A 22,236-nucleotide genomic window follows, 5' to 3' on the forward strand; every position below is an offset into this window, starting at 1 on the left:
TGTAATACAAGTGTTGCGTTGGATTGTGACTGCATCTGGAACAGTTCCGAAAGCCTTCGGCCACCAGCCAGCCGGGCACTAATTCGTTGGGCGTCACGACACACGCAAGTCGCGTTGGGTCCCTCTATTTCTGGTGCCGCCGCGCCGGTGGGGTTCTTGAAGAGAACGGATTTCACTGCACAATCGTTCGGCATTCTTGCGACGTAGCCGGCCCATCGTAGTCTCCAGCATTCGCCAGCTGTACGATGGGAATCTCTCCAAGTAGTGCCTGCAACTCGTGGCTCATATGTCTTCCGTAAGGAAAGGTACTGTCCAGCTTGAATGCGTCGTTGAATCTCCTAACTCGTATTATTGCCGACGGTTACCATATATTTGGTTTTCGGCGCATTGATATGTAACCCAATTCTCCTAGCCTCCGTTTTTAGTCTGGCGTAGATTGCTTCTGCTGTCTCAAGGTTTCTTGTAATGATGTCGAGGTCGTCTGCGAAGACTAGAAGATGGCTACTTTTGCTGAAGATCATTCCTCCCGTTTTGATGGCCGCTCGCCAGATCACATCCTTCAATTGCGATGTTGAATAACATAAAGGACAGTTGATTCTCTTGCCACTAACTTCGCGATTCAATGGGAGTCAAGAGTGCCTCGAAATACGCACGAAGCACAGTTTGGAAAATCTGCCATAGCTGTTAGCGTTCGACTGTATCGTTTGCTACCCTGAAATCCCCAAAGGCAGGTTGACTCCCGACGTTTCTGAAGGATTTGCCGGAGAGAAAAATTTGATACGCAGTAGCACGGCCCCCGTAAAGTCCGTCCTGGTACTGTACTATGAATTCTCTTACTATTGGGCATAGTCGACGCAACAAAATCTGGGAGAGCACCTGGTAGGCGTCGTTGAACAGCGTAATGTCGCTGTAGTTACAGCAATCTAGCCGGTCGCGTGGGGCAGACTTCATCTTCCATTCCACTCCTCCGGTAGTTTCTTTTCCTTCCAAATCCTTGAAATTATCCAGTGAAGTGTCGATTCGCAATCGAGACGTTAGAGCTACAGTACGCTTTTTCATGGAGTGAATATAATTTGTGATTGTGATAAATTGAACAATTTGATTATTGTTGGAAAACAAATTGAAATATTTATTGGTTGGAGAATATAAAGTTAGTGAAGAGAAGAAATAAGTGCGATAGGACGCTTTTCGGTGCAGAGAAGAGGTTATCCTCCCAGAAGCAAAATGGCGCATAGCGTGGCATACGAATAAAAATAAAATGGCGACTATAATACAAAAGGAAAAAGCCAGGGAGAATCTAAGGAAAAATGCAGCAATTATGGATGTTGAGGATTATATTAACGACACGCGTATACAGGAGGAACGTAACTTTATTAATTGACTGTGTTGCTAGTTTTACAGGATAATCACAACATATCTCTCATTCTCTAATTTGAAGTTCAAAAAAACATTTAATGGCTTATAAAGTATTATTCAAGGGAATAATCATCAAAGCGCTTAGGGCGGAAAATTTCTCTATGCGGCGGCTGCAGCATTCCTGCTTCCCTATTTTGATGATTCATCTCGTCGCTGACTGGAAGTTCTTCTGTATCGAACACTTGCTTCTTGGTAGATGGACGTAACAAAGGCTTAACATATGATGTGTTTCGCTTTAGTACTTGTCCCTTTTCCGTTTCGAGTGTCACACTGTTTCCAAACCGTTCGACTACCGTAGCTGGGGTTGGCAGGAAACCTGTAGCCAGCTTATTCTGCGGTAGTAGGTTCTTCATTAGCACCTCTTCTCCAACTGCTATAGGCGAATCCCTTGCTCCAACCTTTTTGTCCCTGACGATCTTAGCCTGGTATTTACAAATCTTGTCACGATCACGCATTTCTTCATTGTCGCCAATCACTTCGGGCTGGAAATGCGGAATCACATCACGAAATCTTCTGCCGAACATCAGTTGTGCTGGTGGAACTCCTGTTACGGAATGTGGTGTTAAGGAATACATGTATAAATACTCTTGAAGAGCATCCTTCCAGTCTTTGCCCTGGTGTTTACTAATTTTTATGACTTTGAGGAAAGACCGATTTTGGCGCTCCACCTCTCCGTTCGCGCAGGGCCAATAGGGAGTCGTATGAGTTGACTTAATTCCGTAGTCCACGCAATAATCCTGGAGCTGTTGACTACTGAAATTCTTTGCATTGTCAAAGGTCAATATGGTTGGCAGTCCCATCCGAGAGAAAATATTTTTCAAAAAATGGATAACGTCGCTTGAAGTAGTAGATTTCATTGGTTCCGCCACGACGAATCGACTATACAGGTCGATCAAAACAAATACATAGTATCCATCCGGAAGGGGCCCAAGAAAGTCTCCTGAGACGTGATACCATGCAGTTACAGGTAATTCACGAACGCGTAACGGCTCTGGCTTTTCGCACCGACCAACAAGTTGACATTCAAAGCACTCTTTGCAAGCTTTCTCAGCTTGTACGTCGATGCCATGCCACCACACAGCAACTCTCAACCTTCTCTTCATCTTCTCCCGTCCGGGATGTCCAACATGTGCCAGTGACAGGACTACCTCACGTAGGTCTTTTGGCACGACGATTCTATTTCTGCGTAGTAAAACATCTCCGGCGAAACACAATTCATTTTTGAAAGGAGTACAGTGAACTCTCGGAAAAGTTAACTCTCTGAAAAGTTAATTGTTCAGAAAAGTTAAGCGAATATCACCTCTCATGCAACGCTCTAAAAATTTAATTTTTGCCTTCACTTTTCTGAGAGTTTGAATTTATTATATTATTATTTATTGTCCAAGCGTTCGTCCGCACACACGTGTGTTTACCTTCTATCTTTATTTCTCATTTTTCGGTTGCCTTTCCACAGTTTCATACATTATCAAAACGTAGTCAGACTACGAAAAAACAAAAGTAAACTAGTGAACCGACTATTTTAAACTTACTGAAAGGAACTAATTATTATTTCAAAAAGATCTTACTACATTTTTTTTTAAATTAGAACTTCTAAATACATAAAAAAGTGTATCCTATATCCTGGAATGCATCTTACGCCTTTGTATTTATCATTTTCAATGATTTTTAGGACTACAGCCTGAATTCGTTAATTGGGCCACGACTGCACTCCAGCTGATTCGCTAATTGGGCCGACTGACAGTTCCCAAGTAGCACTTGTAACTAATTATAAAAATAAAAAAATAAAAAAAGGTTGCACAGCAGTTACATTTAGGATACCTGTAACTAGTTAGGTTACATAAAATTAAAAATAGTTACTTTTTAGTTTTCTAGTGACAAAAATCTCAAAAAGTTACGAGGTAGTTACCGAATGACCAAATTGAAACCTTTTATTCAAACTGTCAACAACTTGGTCGTCGCAAAACAGTCACCTTTCAGTTACGAGTTACCAAACAGTTATCATGTGACACAAATGTAACCTTTTTCCAAACTGTCATCAACTTGCTGGTCGCAAAACAGTTAATTTTTCGTTACGTGCAGTTACGAAGTCAAAAAAAGTCGGCTAGTAACCTTTTCGCAACAACTTGTTCACTGTTCCTTGTAAACACAACGGAGCAAAAACTAGATATCAAGAATTTTACTAATAGTAAAGATAAACAATTGGTACACGGGTTGTAAAATGCTCTTGTAGATGCGTTTACTTACTAAATTGATGGTACTTGGAATCTTCTCCGCACAGACATTGGTATTAAGTAAACAAACTTTGATTATTCTCAAACGTCAAAACGATCAAGTTACATCGAAACGAAACCGGCAATGAAAATAGGTTACCGTGTAACTTAGAAATGACGACATAAGAAATATTTTAGTTACTAGGTAACCACAACAGATTTAATATTGGTTATCGTAACCAATAGCGTAACCAGGTCGAAGGCTAAGGTTACGTGCAACTAGAATTTAACTGAAATGTAACCTTCTATGATTGACACTGCTGGTAAACTGTTTTATTCAAACTGAAACTATTCTTTGATATTGAATCAACACTTTCTTTTCACAACAATCACTAAAAAATACCTTTTCCCGACATCCATGAACAATGTCTGACTAAAATCATTTCATGTGTAACATGCCGAATATGATACAAAACTTCAAAGACGATGGTGTAGTAGTTAAAACCAAACCAAATTCATAGTCATTTTATTTTACTAAGTGATAGCGAAAACAATTTATTTTTTAATGATTTCTAGGTGAATGCTCCACTAAAATTCATTATTACTAAGAATAAATTGAAAAAATCAGAAAATTAAAATTTTTATATGCTACATATTTGTTTTACAAAAATCAATTTTATAAAGAAGTAAATAACGAAAAGCTAGATTAAATAAGAGCGCGTGAATTTTTCAAAGCTAGAATCATGCATTTCACCATAAATTTGAAACTGCATTAAAATTTGTGTTGAAATAACAAGCGAAATTTATACACTCTTCTATATTCAACAGTTAAATTTACTGCTGGACGTTGACAACCATAGATTAAAATAATTTTCTTTTATTCTAGCAATATGTAACCTACTGCATTGTTTTCGCTATGCAATAAAAGTTTCAAGATAACTAATTTGCCACCAATTGAAAGTCAATTTACAGTTTATGTGTAACTTCAATAGTAACCATTTTGTAACTATACATGTTACATATTGGTTATGGAGTAACTGTTAATGTAACCATATTTAGTTACATAAGTTGCGCTGTTTCGGTTACACAACAGTTATATTTTAAGTTACTGTAACCCAAGTTTTAAATTTAAATTTGTCGCATATCAGCTGCTGCGACTCAATTGTGACAACGTGTGCTACTTGGGTTGTTAGAAAATTCTAGACTCGAAAATTCCATACAATTTTGACATTCAAGTTGTCACATAGCCCAATTAGCGAACGCCCAATTAACAAACCGCCCAATTAACGAACCACCAATTAACGAAACTTTGCTGTACTCAGAAAAGTTAATATTTCGGAAAAGTTAATCGACCCATTCCCCAATCGCTTAACTTTTCCGAGAGTCCACTGTATATCCTTTAATGTTTTCTCCCCAGTTGTCATTTTGTAGGGCAAGTTTCACCTTCTGGACTTCTTCATCTTCACGTGAACTTTGGACAATTTCAGCCATTGCCACTGCTGGTGGTTTGTTTACCTCTACTACAGCACACAATTCTGCCTCAGATTTTTTATCGAACGTTTTACTATCCAACATTTCCGCAAGCCTTGAAAGTGAGTCGGCAATGTTAATTTTTCCAGGAACGTGACGAATAGAGTAGCGGTACGCTTGCATCCTCAGCACCCACCGCTCTTGTCGCTGATTTGGTGTCGAAGTCATATTGAAAATATTGATCAACGGCTTGTGATCTGTTAATATTGAAAATTTTAATCCGGTTAGGTACATTCTAAAGCGTTCGGCAGCCCAAGCTATTGCCAAGGCCTCTTTGTCTAGGGTGGAGTACTTTTTCTCTGTCTTCGACAAGCTCTTACTCACGTAACTAATTACTCGGGATATTCCATTGGCAGACTGTAATAGAACCGCTCCAAGGCCATTGTCACTAGCGTCCGTGATTAACGTTTTCTCATGCTTTGGATTATAGTACCCTAGATGTTGTGGGTTAGAAAGGATCCTTTTGATTTTCTCGAAGCACCGTTTTCTTTCACTTGTCCAAATAAATTTGACACCTTTGACCGTCATTTCTCGCAGTGGTGCTGATGTATCCGACAATTTTGGAATGAATTTCCCGATATAATTCACTAGTCCCAAAAAGCTACGCATTTCTGCGGGGGTTTGTGGTCTTCGGAAAGCCTGGATAGCATCAACTTTGTCGTTCATAGGCAAGATCCCTTTTTCCGATAGCGTATGACCCATAAAATTGACATTAGTTTTACAAAATTCACTTTTCAGCATATTTACTGTTAAACCAACCTCCTTTAGTCTGTCCAGCACTGCATTAAGCTTCGAGTCGTGGTCTTCCTTCGATTTAGCAAATACGAGAATGTCGTCGATAAACACTCTAACTCCTCTCAGACCTTTTAAAATTCGCTCAATCTCTCGCTGGAATATTTCAGCAGCGAAACTCATGCCGAACATTAGCCGTTTATATCGATAGTAAGCATTGGGAGTCACGAACGTAGTAATTTCTCGTGAAGCTGGATTTAGTTCAATCTGCTGGAAAGCTTTTACTAAATCAATTTTGCTAAAATACTTACACACATTCAAGTGCGGCATTATTTCTTCGAACGTTGGCAAAGGATGGCGTTCTGGAATAATCGCTTCGTTAGCTCGCCGCATGTCAACGCACAAGCGTACACTTCTTCCGCCGTCCTTTGGTGTTACCACTAGAGGAGATGCCCACATTATTTTAAGCGGCGCTGCTTCGATAATGTCCTGCTTGAGAAGGTCTTCCAATTTGCTTTCAACTAGTTCCAGGAGCGGAATAAGGTAAGCGCCGACATGGCTGCTGTACGGGTACAACACTTTTATTAATTTGGATTTCCACTTGAAGGTTTTTCACCTTTCCAACCGCTGGCTCTGTTTTCTTTACACTGCACACTTCACTATGAATCTCAAGGATACCCAAGTCAATTGAGGTTTGTCTGCTTAATAAATTGTCACCTTTTTCATTGTTTACTACAAAGATCTCCCGCTGAACGATTTTCTTACGCGTTGCAATGGTTGTTTTCACGACTCGATGAACTTTTAGCTTCCCATTTCCATACACTCGAAGGTAGTTTCGCGATTTAGTAACTGCTTGCCTTGCAGCCGTTTTGCTTCAAAAAACGCCAGGCACTGCGGCTGATGACATTTACGTGTGCGCCGGAATCAATCACCCAATCCAATTGAATTCCACCGGTAGAGCACGACACTTTTTCATGATTTAATCCAGTAGCGCGGATTTGCTTTACATCGCTTTCATCACCGGTATCGTCAGAATCATTATCAATGTCTGACTCGCTACTGCTTTCTCCACCACAACGTTGAATCTGTCTTACATTCATTTTGTTCGATTTGGCCGAAAGTTTCGACTTGGAGCTTGCTTTTGTTTTACACATCTTGCGAAAGTGACCGACCAATTTGCATTTGTCACATGATTTATTTTTCGCAGGACAACTTCTATCGTTTTCAAAATGCCCAGAATTGCCGCAGCGGAAGCAAACTTCTTTCTTCTTCGTTTTTCTTACAAAAGCAATAGCGTTCTCTTCAGATGACACACAACCTTTTCTCATCTCAATTCTGTTCCGTTGAACCGTTTCCAGAATTCTTGCTTCGTCGACGATTTCACTAACTGTCATGAGCTTTTTCTTTAAGATAGCTTCGCGAAGATCATCCGAGTGCGATTTATCGAACACTAGCTGACCCGACAAACTTCGTATTGCCACAAATTAACCTGTGTTGTACATAAATCATGAATCTCGGATGATCTTTGTCACTATCTCGAGTTTTGCAAGCCCCCCAGTGGCGGCGCTTCCGACGGCGGGTCACCGGCAACACTCGCGACCGGCTCGTCCTGAATGATCTAGTGTTACTATAGATAGTTTTTGTGGTCTTGTTATTGATTAATGTTTTATGGAAGAGTCTCGAATTTCTCGAGTTGGATTAGTTTTTGAGTTTCGCAAAAATTTCTGTTTTATTTGTATGAGAGTCCATATCCCCCTACCACAGGGGTGAGAGGTCTCTAACTATCATAAAATAAATTCAAGACTCAAAAATCTCCTACATGCTAAGTTTGGTTCCATTTGCTTGATTAGTACTCAAATTATAAGGAAATTTGTATTTCATTTGTGTAGAAGCCCCCCCTCTTGAAGTGTGGAAGGATCCTAATTCACCGTAGAAAATATTTTTGCCTCCAAAAACCTCCACATGCCGAATTTGGTTCTATTTGCTTGATTAGTTCTCGAGTTATGGGGAAATTTGTTTTTCATTTGTATTGGAGCCCCCCCTCCTAATGTGGGAAGAGGTCCTAATTCATCACAGAAAAAATTCTTGCCTCCAAAAACACCTACACGCCAAATTTGGTTCCATTTGCTGGATTAGTTCTCGAGTTATGAGGAAATTTGTATTTCGTTTGTATAGGACCCCCCCTCCTAAAGTGGGGAGGGGTCCCAATTCATCATTGAAAAAAAATTGTCTCCAATAACACACATATGCCAAATTTGGTTCAATTCGCTTGATTAGTTCTCGAGTTATGAGGAAATTTGTATTTCATTTGTACAGGAGCCCCTCCTCTTAAAGTGGGGAGGGGTCCTAATTCACCACAGAAAATTTTCTTGCTCTCGAAAACCTTCACATGCCAAATTTGGTTGCATTTGCTTGATTAGTTCTCGAGTTATGAGGAAATTTGTATGGAAGCCCCCCCTCTTAAAGGGGAGAGGAGTTATAATTCCTCTTATAAAGAGGGGAGGGGTCTCAATTCACCATAGAATAAATTCTTGTCACCAAAAAAAACACCCACATGCCAAATGTTGTTCTATTTGCTTGATTAGTTCTCGAGTTATGCAGAAATTTGTATTTCATTTGTACAGGAGCCCCCCCTCTTAGAGTGGGGAGGGGTCCTAATTCACCGTAGAAAATTTTCTTGCCCTCGAAAACCTTCACATGCCAAATTTGGTTCCATTTGCTTGATTAGTTCTCGAGTTATGAGGAAATTTGTATGGAAGCCCCCCCTCTTAAAGGGGAGAGGAGTTACAATTCCCCTTATAAAGAGGGAGGGGTCTCAATTTACCATAGAATAAATTCTTGTCACCGAAAACACTCACATGCCAAATTTGGTTCTATTTGCTTGATTAGTTCTCGAGTTATGAGGAAATTTGTATTTCATTTGTATAGGAGCCCCCCCTCATAAAGTGGGGAGAGGTTCTTATTCATCATAGAAAAAATTCTTGCCTCCAAAAACACCTACATGCCAAATTTGGTTCCATTTGCTGGATTAGCTCTCGAGTTATAAGGAAATTTGTATTTCGTTTTTATAGGAGCCCCCCCCACTTAAAGTGGGGAGGGGTCCCAATGCATCATAGAAAAAAATTTTGTCTCCAAAAACACACACATGCCAAATTTGGTTCCATTTGCTTGATTAGTTCTCGAGTTATGAGGAAATTGGTATTTCATTTGTACAGGAGCCCCCCCTCTTAAAGTGAGGAGGGGTCCTAATTCAACATAGAAAATTTTCTTGCCCTCGAAAACTTTCACATGCCAAATTTGGTTCCATTTGCTTGATTAGTTCTCGAGTTATGAGGAAATTTGTATGGAAACCCCCCCTCTTAAAGGGGAGAGGAGTTATAATTCCCCTTATAAAGAGGGGAGGGGTCTCAAATTACCATAGAATAAATTCTTGTCACCGAAAACACCCACATGCCAAATTTGGTTCTATTTGCTTGATTAGTTCTCGGGTTATGCAGAAATTTGTGTTTCATTTGTATGGGAGCCCCCCTCTTAGTGGGGGGAGGGGTCTCTAACCATCACTAAAACCTTTCCTGGCCCCAAAAACCTCTACATGCAAATTTTCACGCCGATTGGTTCAGTAGTTTTTGATTCTATAAGGAACACAGGACAGACAGACAGACAGACAGACAGACAGACAGACAGAAATCCTTCTTTATAGGTATAGATTGCGCATCTCGTTTCGAGTGATTTTGGTTCGTTTCGACCACGTTAAACAAATGGGCGTCTCGAACCAAAATCACTCGAAACGAGAATCGCAATGTCACCCCTGTTCTGTGATTCGCATATCTAGTGCTGCTCCGTAATCACATAGCCGGCCCTGCTCCCGCAGACGTGCTACAAATTTTTCTACAGATTCGTCCTCTTTCTGCTTCATATTACGAAACACAACCCGGTCATATGGAATACTGGCCAGCGGTGCAAAATAATTATCTAAAAGCTTAATAGCTTCACGATAAACATCCGATCCTTGTGGCGGTGCAGCATCGTGACTATCCAAATCATAGATGATATCTTGCACTTGGGCTCCCGCAAAATGTAGCAAATGCAAATTTGCGTGATGCAAGAGCGATACAATTTACATCCAAAAATAATTCCAATGACCGTTTCCACCTCCTCCATCGAGTACCGATAGAAGACACATCCGATGTATCGAACGGTAATAGCGTTGCTTTGTTATTTTCCATCGAGATACTTCACTTTTTTTTCGGCTTTTAGGTTATGTCCACTCGCTGACGCAATCGATACGCACTACAGTGTAAAATCGTTTAGCCTAAAGCGATCAGCTTACAAGCACTGTTACTAATAGCGAATTCATAAATTAACCTGGGTTCGTGCTAACTGGAACCTGAAATTTATGAACGATACGGGCAGTTTGACAGATCGACCCGTAAACCGTAATGCTAGACAGTTTTAACCTGCGCTTCAAACTGAATGCTGTCAGTTTAACCGAAATGCAATCTCGGTTAATTTATGAACGCTTTGACAGCACTTCGATTAAAACTGAGTGCTAATCGACCTGAGCCAGGTTAATTTATGAATTCGCTATAAAGTAAACCGTTTCCCCCACGCCGAATTTAATCTTTTCCTGCGGTAACCGAATCAAATTTAATCACTCGTCGCCAAAATGTTGAGGATTATATTAACGGCACGCGTATACAGGAGGAACGTAACTTTATTAATTGACTGTGTTGCTAGTTTTACAGGATAATCACAACAATGGACATCCAGGAAAACGCTTCAAATATTAGAACAGAAAAACAAAAGATTAACTATCAATACGAACATGAGTTTTGTTCGATCGCAGCGTCCTACGGAGTCCAAAGTAGGCACGATTTCCTGCCATAATGCGTCTTTGTATTTCTCTACTGGTGTCGTTGTCTGCGGTAACCAGATACATGAATTCTTCTACGACCTCGATTTCAACACCGTCTAAATGAATCCGGGGAGGAAGGTCAGCACTCACTTCGCTAGAATCTCTTCCTTTCATGTATTTTGCTTTCGATACATTAATGACAAGTCCAATCCGTTTGGCTTCAGTTTTCAGTCCGATGTACGTTTCCGCCTGTAGTGTAGTATTTGAAGCATGTGAGTAGGCGGCGAATACGGTATCGTTACCATGTGGAAATAATACAGTATAGTAAACAGTCACTTTACTTCAAGCAGTATTCAAGAGTAGACAACAGGACACTACACCGCCATCCTCTCAAAGGTACGTATAATGATGTCAACGTCGTCAGCGAAACCAAGAAGCTGGACGGATTTCGTGAATATCGTGCCACTCGTGTCTATCCCCGCTCTTCTCATCACACCCTCCAAAGCGATGTTGGATAGCAAACATGAAAGCCCATCACCTTGCCGTAACCCTGTTCGAGATTCAAAGGTACTCGAGACTGCCCCTGATACTCGAACAACACACATTACTCGACCCACCGTCGCCTTGACCAATCGCGTTAGTTTATCCGGAAATCCGTAGTAGTGCATAATCTGCCATAGCTGATCTCGATCGATCGTGTCGTACGCCGATTTGAAGTCGATGAATAAATGATGCGTGGGCACGTTGTATTCGCGACATTTCTGCAACACTTGCCGAAGCGCGAAAATCGGATCCGTGGTGGCAAGGGCACCTATGAATCCCGCTTGATATTGCCCCGCGAACCGCTTTGCAAATGGTGATAATCGACAACATAAAAGTTGGGAGAGTACCTTGTAGGCGGCGTTCAACAGTGTGATTGCGCGGTAATTACAACAATCCAACTTGTCGCCCTTTTTGTAGATCGGACACACGATGCCTTCCGTCCACTCCTCCGGTAGTAGCTCCTCCTCTGAAATCTTGTCACTGACCCAGCGCAGCGCTCTAGCCAGTGCGTCACCACCGTATTTCAGCAGCTCGCCGGGACCTGATCAGCCCCAGCCGCTTTATTGTTCTTCAGCCGACCGATTTCTTCTGCTACCTCCTGGAGGTCGGGAGCTGGCATTCTGTCGTCTTCTGCACGTGCTTCAAGATCTATTGTCATATCGTCACCTTCATGTTCAGCTACGTCGCTGTTAAGGTGCTCGTCATAATACTGCTTCCACCTCTCGATCACCTCACGTTCGTTCGTGAGAAGATTACCCTCTGAGTCCCGACACATATCGGCCTGCGGCACATAGCCTTTCTGCAAACGGTTTAACTTCTCGTAGAACCTCCGTTTATCGTTAGCACGGTACAGTTCTTCCATCGCCTCGCGATCTCGTTCTTCCTGTTGGCGCTTTTTCCTCCGGAAGACCGAGTTTTGCCTGTTCCGTGCTTGTTAATATCGCTCCACATTCACCCTCTTACGGTGTTGCAACATTCTCGCACGTGCTGCATTCTTCTCCTGCACTAATTGCTAGCATTCGCCGTCGAACTAATCGTTTTTTCGGTTCGGATTCATTCTACCTGCCGCTAGAGCAGTACTACCGATGGCGATCTTAATGCCTTTCCAACCATCTTCAAGAGTTGCTGCGCCAAGTTGCCAAGTTGGTAGCGCTGCTTCCAGCTGCCGCGTGTATTCCTGGGTGTCTCGTAGCTGCTCGATATTGGGTCGCGGTGTACGACTTCGACGCGTGTTATGCACCGTCGAGAGTTTTGAGCGCATGCAGACTGCAACTAGGAAATGGTCCGAATCTATATTCGCACTGCGGTAGGTACGAACATTTATAATATCAGAGAAGAATTTACCGTCGATTAGAATATGGTCAATGTGGTTTTCTATTTAATGTTTAATGGGTTCAATGTGCCCAGTAGTTGTTTGAGATCGCACCCTCACCCAGAGTTTGTGGCCAGATCCCCGTATTCAGTGCTGTATCGTAATTTTATATCCACCCCAATTTTAAACGAGATGAAGTTCAGACAAGACAAATCTGCTTCCTTTTTGATCAAGGAAATGATTTTAAACCTCTTAAACGGTCCATCGCACTGCAAACGTTCCCTTATCAGATCAATTACAACTTCCGCTTTGACGCTACACTCTTAAATGATTCTACCTGTAAATTGGTCGGATTTAGTTAAAGTTAGGTTGAAACTACTCAAAATGCCCTTAAAGTGTACAAACTCAGATTTTGAGTAGTTTTTCAACCAAAAAATTGGTAGTAGGAACTTAAAATTGCGTTATTTGTCATAGAGAATAATTCAATTATCGGTAGCAAGTAGCCAAAATTGGTTGAAATTTTTACCCAAAGTTTGAGTTTGTACACTTTAAGGGCATTTTGAGTAGTTTCAACCTAACTTTAACTAAATACGACCTATTTACAGGTAGAATCATTTAAGAGTGTAGGGTGAATAGAGCCAAAATAATTCCTTTGGAGGGGGAACAATTGACAAGCCGTTCTTTGGGTGGTTTCGCAAACAGCCATTCTTATGGCTAGTGGTGTAGAGAGAGTCTCTTGTATTTTTTTAGTGAACTAACAACATTGACTAAGTATGAGATCTTTCAATGTTGACTTGGAAAGTATTGATGATAAATCACACCATAAGGTTCGAGTATAGATGCCGTCTTCAAATACTCAGTAACCAGTATAAGCCAATGTCGCCCTGCTGCATCCTTTATTTACGAAATATTGGATTTCTTTATAAACATAACTTCTAGAAGACCAACATACACAATAGTTAGGGCAAATAAAAAAAACAGCCACATGTTTATACCATTATTTATTTCTTATCCGTTTTTCATCATTATTATTTCGGAATGTTTGCTTTATTTACTCAACAGGAAAAAAATATGATTTGAAAACATCCTTTTCATAGCATATATCCTGGTTTTTATCAAATCCGTAGAGGCTATTTCAATCTACAAATCTTATCGGACGTTAAACATTTCTTCTTTACAATTGGTTTTGGGATTTTATTCTTCAGCACATTTTCCGTAAATTATGCAGAGTGATCCGGAATGCAGGTCACGATACTTCGCTCGACCGTGTGATTATATACAAATTTTTAGACTCAATTTCATCAGCTAAAAGACGATAATACACATTTTGATCGCATTCGTGTTCGACAAATTCGACGCTTGTTGAGGTTAAAATAATAAATATACAGACTAAGTAAGTACTGTCCTTCTAAAAAAAGTTTTGGATAGCTTGATAAGTTAAGTAATAAGTACACTTGCTAATACAACAACAGCAACGGGTGCGGGTGCGGCGACCCGACCGTTCGATGGCATCCGATTTTTACAATCCTAAAATGATTCTGATTAGAGCTAAAAAAAAAGTACCTTTAGACGACAAGATTTAAAAGTATCAAGACTCGGGGGTTTCCTTCTGGCATTTAGTGTAGTTAACAGTATGCATGTAACTAACAGTAGATAAATCTAAGGTAAAATCTGTACAGAATAGGTATCTGGGCGGAAGGAGGGGACTGGAGGGAGGGCTAGAATATTTTGCCTAAACTTTGCGTTCGACGGAACGGGTTCCAGCTGCCGGAGGTGAAACTGCTGAGCCGAGTTTTACCCAACTTCGAGCGGGGTTTACTGTTCTTGGTTGTCGTCCCGGTTGGACTCGGCGCCCCGGAGGACACACCCGATGAGCTGCCCGAAAGCGTTGAAATCGAACCTTTGGAGTGCGTGGAGGCCATGGGCTGTAAATTCATTTTAAAATAATTGGCTGCTAGCAATTAGCTTTCATTATTTACCTTCAAGTAGTTGCGATCCATCGGTGTGATCACCTTAAGATCCAAACTGTTGGAACAATTCTTGATCAACTTTAAGACCTGTTGGTGGGTATACCATTTGACGTCGATTCCGCACAATTCCACTATGAAATCTCCCTCCTTAATGCCACCAAGCTGAGGAAAAAAAACGTTACTTTTCAATATGATTTGTTAAATATCAAATTGAAACTCACATCAGCAAGCGAATTGATTTCCACGCTGGAAACCATAACCGGAGCATCACTTCGCACGTGAAAACCAAAACTCTCGAAACTATCGATGGTTCCACCGTAATCACTTCCGTCGCTGGGCTGTGCATTCAGTCCAATGGTGGACCGATGATGGGTCTGCGTCTGCCGATGATAGTCCGACTCGGAAGCGTTGCACACACTCTTGAAGCAAACGTCACACGAGCGCAAGTCGTTGTAGTAATTGGTTTTGTTACACTGACACTTCTCCCGGCTGCTACCGTCACTCCTGCCGATGCTGCTGCCTCCACTGCTGGTGCTACCGGCACTGCCCCCATTCAAGGTAGCACTGTTGTAACGGCGTCGATCCAGCGTTCCTCCACCGGTAATCGCAAGTGAACTACCCTTCTGAAGTCGTATGCAACGCGGCGCAGTCCAGTGACGTCTCGCAGAGAAAATCGCAATCGGACCAAGCTTCCGGAATGGATCCTCAATTTTATAAGCTGTAAAATCCGGTCCGGTCAGCGAAATCGTGAACTTCGAGGTAGTATTCAGCGTCACATCGATCAAGTCGATATCCTCATCCAAAAAACCGGACCCATCCAGTTCCATATCGAGCAGCTCGAGCTCTTCGGCCGTCTTTTCCAGCGCGTAGCTCAGCACCTTGGTGAGGGCGATTTTGTTCTTCAGCTCTCGGCACATCCGTTGGAGCCGGAGGGCCTCCTCGTGACTAGATACCGACTCGCGGAGGTGAGCTTTTTTCAGCATTGCCGGATTCAGGTCGCCCTCGAGTGAGCTTTCGTCGAAAATGAACGTATCTCGGGACTGGGTTAGCGTCATTTGGCTTCCGAAAGCCGCCAGCTGCTTCTGCCGGTTGTTGTTGTTGTTGGGGGTACTGGTGTTGATGGTGGCGACTTTGGACGGTGTGCTCGTTTTGACCGTCACGAGCGCCGGGTCGATCGATTTGGCTGTGTGATAGTGGGCCAGGGCTGGAAAAGAAGAAGGGAAATAGTGTGATTAATTGTTGGCAAAGAACGGATTGAATTAATAGAAACCATTATGAGATGCTAATAATAGTTTATAATGATTGGTGAAAAATTTGTAACAATCACGTTGCTATGCGTTGCCACAGCTATACTCTTAACATGTGCCTGCTATGATTGGAATGGTGAATTTCGTGGTGAATTTCCTCGAAACTTTAAGGGACATCTGGTTAACTCGCGGGCTTCGAACTGTCCTCTACTTGTGCTAGCCTTCTTAGAAACGCGTTTGTTCAATCTGTTTCGCATTACCAGTCAAGTTGATTGTTTATGTGATCATCAATCAATTGTACACTCGACTTAACATAAAAACATAATTAATTGTGAGAAACCTACGTGAAAGCCTTGCGGAACTCCGAAAGTAGCTTAAATGGAGAGACCACTGGTAATACTGAGTTCACAGCCGGCTCTCGAATTCGTAAGAGGTGGAACAAGCGATAGATACGTGTGTGCTACTTAGACGGAGAGGCCCGGAAAGTGGCCCTCCTTCTACGAAGCAGCAGGATCGGTTTCTAGAATATCACATCCAGCAGAAAAGATCGATGGAAATTGTGTCGCCCTGCTAACTGGCACTTTAATCACTTTGCTTTACGTTGACAAGAACTAACGATGGAAGAATGGGCAATTTCAAGCATAACATATGAGGTTCATCTTGAAACCCACACTCTTAAATGATTCTACCTGTAAATAGGTCGGACTTAGTTAAAGCTAAGTTGAAACTACTCAAAATGCCCTTAAAGTGTACAAACTCAAACTGACGGCTTCTCGGACGGGAACACCAGCAGTTTACCAGCTAAACTAACTAGCTGATCTTCCAGCTAAATTTCATGTTCGGCAAGGCTTCAAGTAGATAGAAACCCAAGGCAGAATCATCTCTAGTATATCGTCGTACATCTCGTTCCAGAACGATCGTAGGACTCGTAATCCTGATTGATCTTTGTCCCTTGTTAGTCTCGTAGAGAAGCAACGAAGTCCCGAAGTAGCTTCTCAAGGTTCTGAACAAATAATCTGGCCTAGCGATGGATGCTTCTCGGTACTTTTTATCACTGCGTGAATGGCATGCTCTGTATATTTCCCTTTTCCTAAGCCCGAATTACCTCTCCGAGAGTCCACGAGGCATAGGGATCTCTACGATGGAGGATTTCGCTGAGTTTTTCCTGATTTTGGTAGCAACACCAGCTTCTCAACTTTGAAGACCACTCCGGACGAACAAACAAGACAGACGCACAGAATTTCTGGGGTTCCTCGCATAGAATACCTTTAACTCAGGAAGGGAATCATCTTTACTATGAAATAGGAATGCTATTTAGGAGGTGTGAAAGCAATATCCCAAACAATTCCTTGCCTTGGAGCCGAAGTTAAAACATCTCTTCATTAGATTAGGAATTGTGATATATCCCCAAGATGACGCACTTCTATCAGAAGCGATCGTCATTGTTTGGTTAATAGCATTTGCGCTGGAAGTTGTTCTCCAAACATCAGAGGGTTCTAGCACCCCTCTGTCGAAGAACCGTAGTCTTTTATTAAAAATTGCCGCATAACAGGTGTTCCGAGTCTTCGTTTTCTATGTCACAGAAGCAACATAGGTATATCATCTTGAAGTTTTCCCATAAGCTTCAGATGATAGCGGCTTGGACAATGTCCTGTTATAAATACTTAGATCTTTCTTCGAAATCTCCAGAATTTTGCGAGTCATTGTAATGTTTGTAAAATAAACCGTTTCGACTGCCTAGCAATGAAAGTGTTATTCCAATTTGACTCCACTTTCGTACAATTCCATGCTTTTAGCTCCATATTTAAAGCATAGGCAGATAAGCCACAGAAGGGCTCAGGTCTTACGAATTGATGAGATGATCCAGTTCTTGCAAGCGTTGCCCTTTCCTTTCCATCGATTCAACCCACTACAAGTTGGTTACGTTGTTAGTACAAGTTGGTACCTGGTTAGTTGGTTACGACAAGACAACTTTTGGAGTGATTGAATACATTCCCAGACATGTTTTGGTGTGCCTATCGCCTACTCCCTACTTTAGAGCATTCAGAGCTGCTTAGCTGTGGGAAATGATGCATATATTTGAATATCTGTAGTTTCTGCGCAAGCAAACAGTCGTACATTCTAGAATTGCTTGTGTTTCAGCTTGGAACACAGTTGGCCATCTGCCCATAGAAATTGACATGCCAATTACTGGGCCATTTACTATTGCTCCAACTTTGTAGTCCATTCTTAAAACCATTGAAAAAATAATCGAACCTGAGCGAAGGTCGGCACCACCCATTGTCTCAAGAATCACGCCTAAGTTCAAATACAAAAAATATTCGATTAAAATTGTATTTTTTTCCCATCTAGCCCTCATTAATGGTTACAAGAGCAGTAATACTAATAGTTTTTAGAATACTGATTGCTCGACTGGACTGCTTAATTGAACTGCTCGACTGAACTGTTCGATTCGACTGCTCGACTGGACAGCATGATTCATCTGCTCGACTCAACTATTCGATTCGACGCTCGACTCAATTGCTCGATTCAACTGCTTGATTCCACTGCTCGACTGGACTACTCGACTCAACTGGTCGACTCGACTGCTCGAAATAACTGCTTGATTCAACTACTCGATTGGACTATTCGAATCGGTTGCTCGACTCAACTGCTCAACCCGATTGCTCGATTCAACTGACAGCTTGAAACAACAGCTCGACTAGACTGCTTGATTTAGCCATTCAATCCGACTGCTCGACTGCTACATTGGACTACTCGACTCAATTGCTCGAATAAACTATTCGACTGGACTACTCGACTCAACTGCTCGGCTCGACTGCTCGAATGAACTGCTCGACTTAACTGTTCGACATAACCGCCTGACCCGGCTGTTTGACTAAACCATTCGATTCGACTGCTCGACTCAAGTGCTCCACTGGACTGCTCGATTTAACTGCTCGACTTGACTGCTCGACTCGACCACTCGATTCAACTGCTTGACTCAACGGCTCGACCGGACTGCTTGACTGAATAGCTTGATTTATCTGCTCGACTAGACTGCTCGGTTTGACTTGTCGACTTGACTGTTCGACTCGACTGCTCGACTCAAGTGCTTGACTCGGTTGCTTGATTTGACTGCTCGACTCGCCTGCTCAACTCGATTGCTTGTCGCGATATCATATGTTCGGCGTTAAATCAGACCGAACCAAGCCGCAAAATTTTAAGAAATGAGTTAATGATAGCAAACAATCAAGAATTTTCTAAGCAACATTTTACTCTAATCAGGCTACATAAATGTTGCAAACAGCCAGAAGTTTTTTTTCCAGTTAAATAAAATCCAATACGACCATAAAAACTATTTGTTTCAGTTTCCGGCTATGACTCTTTTATGTACAACATCTTAGAGCTATATTATAGAACTCAAAGAACTAATACAAAGATTAAACAACTTCGCAAACACTGGCCAATGGAATGTATCCGCAGTTTTCTGAATTATGAACAGACATTTATATTTTCCGGATCATAAGATTCGAGCTCAACTAGTGTTTAAGTATTGACCTTAGGAACTATAGCCTAGTGCAAGATACGACGACCGCCAAGGAGGCATGGAACAGTCTAACGCCGTCTCTCTAGGACAGTGGTTACATCCGGGAATTCGGGCTGCTTGGGTAGTTCACCGGGATCGACCTTGTGACGTCTAAATCGGTCGAAGCTCACGTTAGTTTCCTGATGACCACTCGGCAAAATCGTTTTCTGGAATCGGTGTGGAAGTTAATGACCGCTAATGATTCTGTTGGTGGTACTACCGAAGACGTATGATCCCATAATCATGGGCCTTGAAACGTTCGGGATCAAGCTCACGGTGGATACTGTTAGATCGAAAATTTTCTAGGAAGTCAAGTGTGATGCGATGTTGAAAGGGTGTTCTCTGGTCAAAACAAGAAGGCCGTGAACTTAAAACCATACAAGTCCAAGGTGAAATACCACCTGTGGAAGCAGGTCGAACACTACTTGTCCGAATGCAACAAAAAACCGGAAGTTTTAAAGGAACCACAAAAGGGTAAGAAATTGAATACGCACTCGGCGTATGTGGCGTTGAACGGACGAACATTGATCAAGGAGGATTAAATGTTTGACCCTGAAGAGCTGGAGAACCCTCGACACATGAACCTGCATAGGGATGTCCGTGGTGGCTAAGGTGACTGGAAATAGAAGCTGATATACGAGGTGAATCAATTATGCTCAAGGCTACGGAAGTGCTCTGTATCGTGGAGCTTGCTATGAACCGGATGTCAGTGTCGAAGATTTGGCGCATTTGGTCATCGAGTTCTCTTCATGAAGGATTGGTCCGAAGTGACCAATACCGCTGGCGACGTGATTGCTATTGAAGAACAATAAGGTGGTTTGTACAAGCTGCGTCAGACAGGTAAAAATGTTTCGTGTGTGCTGAAGTCATCTCATCGGATGATCTAGAGCTGTGGCATAGGCGAATGGGACACTTAAGTGTGCAGAATTCTAAGTAACTTACTGGCATGGTGTTGAGAGTGCATGTTCTCCGTGCTTGCATGGGAAGCATCAAGGTCAACCAGATCCAAACGACTTCGTAGGCCGAATTACAAACATTTAATCCTAATATTTCGTAGAAAATAGTGCGAAACAAAGATAGCACCACCTTGAAAAAAAATCACCTTGTTTCTCGTTTGACACCTCATTGTTTTGGTTGTCACAATAGAACTTGGGGAAAAGTCAGTTTACTTGGTAATGAGACCGGTTTTTTCGGAGTGATTTAGCCAGTATGGGTCGATCGAAGTATTTAACGTTCGAGGAAAAGATTAAAAACAAAGCCTACCATGATGCAGGCCTCTCTAACAGAGAAACTGGACGGAAAATTTATCGAACACACACAGTTGTTGGAAGCTACCTGAGAAATGGTGATAGCCTTAACCGCAATGAAAAACGTGGAGAGAAAAGCAAGCTCTCCCCAGATGACGAACAGAGAATTCATAGAATTAGCGTGAACCAGCGAAGAACAGAATATCCATTCTTGCAGAATTGGAATTTCCTGTCACTACAACACGTCGAGTACAAAAAGTTCTCTCAAGCAATAAAAACTTGGAATGGTGTAAACGGGTTTGAAACCCCAAGTAAAGGTACCTACATCTCTTGGACCAATGAATGGAAGAATGTTATTTTTTCAGATAAAAAAAGTTCTCCTTTGATGGATTAAATGACTGGCAGTACTACTGGCACGATTTGCATAATAATCCGGAAGTTACGATGAACAGCAACTTTGGCGCCTGATTGAAGTCATCCGTAAGAATTGTTCATACACACATTATTAACCACTTCTACATAATAACCTTTGAGAAACAAAGTTTGATTTTGAAGGCGGGCCATATATTAGTCGCAACGAGTGTCACTTTGCTCAACTGGCCGACTTTTGGTATTACAATAGCACACGCGACACGATTTTGTCGAGTAACTCGACTGAGTCGACCAATAAAAAAAGAGTGACACAACCGTCAGCAAATGACGCCTGAGGTTGCTTTATCTTAGTCGTGCATTGAGCCACTATCATATGCCGCCTATTCTTCCCGCACTCGACAATCGACAGTAAAATTGGGTTGAGTCGAATTGCTCCGTCCGTGGCCAGCTGCAGAGGCTCAAATGGAAAAATCGCATACTTGAAGAGAACGCTAGAAGAAACCGTTTACATGCGCAACTGAAAGGATACGCCACGGGTGTCGAACAAACCGTGTGTCGTTTGAGGAGTTTATACAGTTTGAAGCAATCAGCGGGCGTATGGAACAGGAGAGTGGGTTCTGTTGTCAAGGTCATTGAAATCCAGCCACCGAAGTAGAATTCATGCTTGTACGTACGGCGGCGGAACTGTATATAACCGTATATTCTCTTTTACGTCGACGACGCGATCGTCGTGACGCAGACGGAAAAAGAGTTTGACGAAATTTTAAGTCTTCAAGTCTATTTCAACGTGGCTAATTTGGGAAACGTTCGTTATTTTAGTGGAATGAAGGTAGAGAGAAATTTATCCAGATTCAGGAACAACCACACCACATAATTGGCACATTTCGGATAGGACAAAGTAAAATCGTCGAAATTCCTCCTCGACATCAACTGCCTACAGCTGATGGATCAGCTGCTCAATAACCATGGATGGAGATATTCGTGGATGCGGATTAAGCCGAAGATTATCGCGACAGGAAATCGAACTCTGGTTGTGTTGGGTTCAGCAAACAGAGGTGTGTCACATTAACCGCGATACAGCTAAACATAAAAAAATCGTTAGAGATCAAAACAAAGGGTGAGAAGCCTATGTGGGATCCTTGAGGAACTCCAAATGGAACCTCATCAGAGAGAATACTTTCTTATTTAAAATCTGTTTTGTTTTGTGAGAGTTTGTTCTTCAAAGTGATCGCTT

The 22,236-nt window shown here is 42.0% G+C and overlaps 1 protein-coding gene across 1 annotated transcript in view; it reads right to left on the minus strand.

The window, feature by feature from the left end:
* Nucleotides 1–13,598: 13,598 nt before the first annotated feature.
* LOC128734721 (rhophilin-2) overlaps nt 13,599–22,236 on the minus strand; it is a 149,993-nt gene continuing 141,355 nt past the window's right edge. Inside the window, exons 8-10 of the mRNA XM_053829046.1 lie at nt 14,790–15,772; nt 14,578–14,730; nt 13,599–14,523 (exon numbers count right to left, since the gene is read on the minus strand). Of these exons, the coding sequence (XP_053685021.1) occupies nt 14,317–14,523; nt 14,578–14,730; nt 14,790–15,772 (1,343 nt within the window). The 3' untranslated portion in view covers nt 13,599–14,316. The remainder of the gene's footprint in view (nt 14,524–14,577; nt 14,731–14,789; nt 15,773–22,236) is intronic.

The sequence above is a fragment of the Sabethes cyaneus genome, chromosome 1, assembly GCF_943734655.1.
Source record: "Sabethes cyaneus chromosome 1, idSabCyanKW18_F2, whole genome shotgun sequence".
Taxonomy (NCBI): Eukaryota; Metazoa; Arthropoda; class Insecta; order Diptera; family Culicidae; genus Sabethes; species Sabethes cyaneus.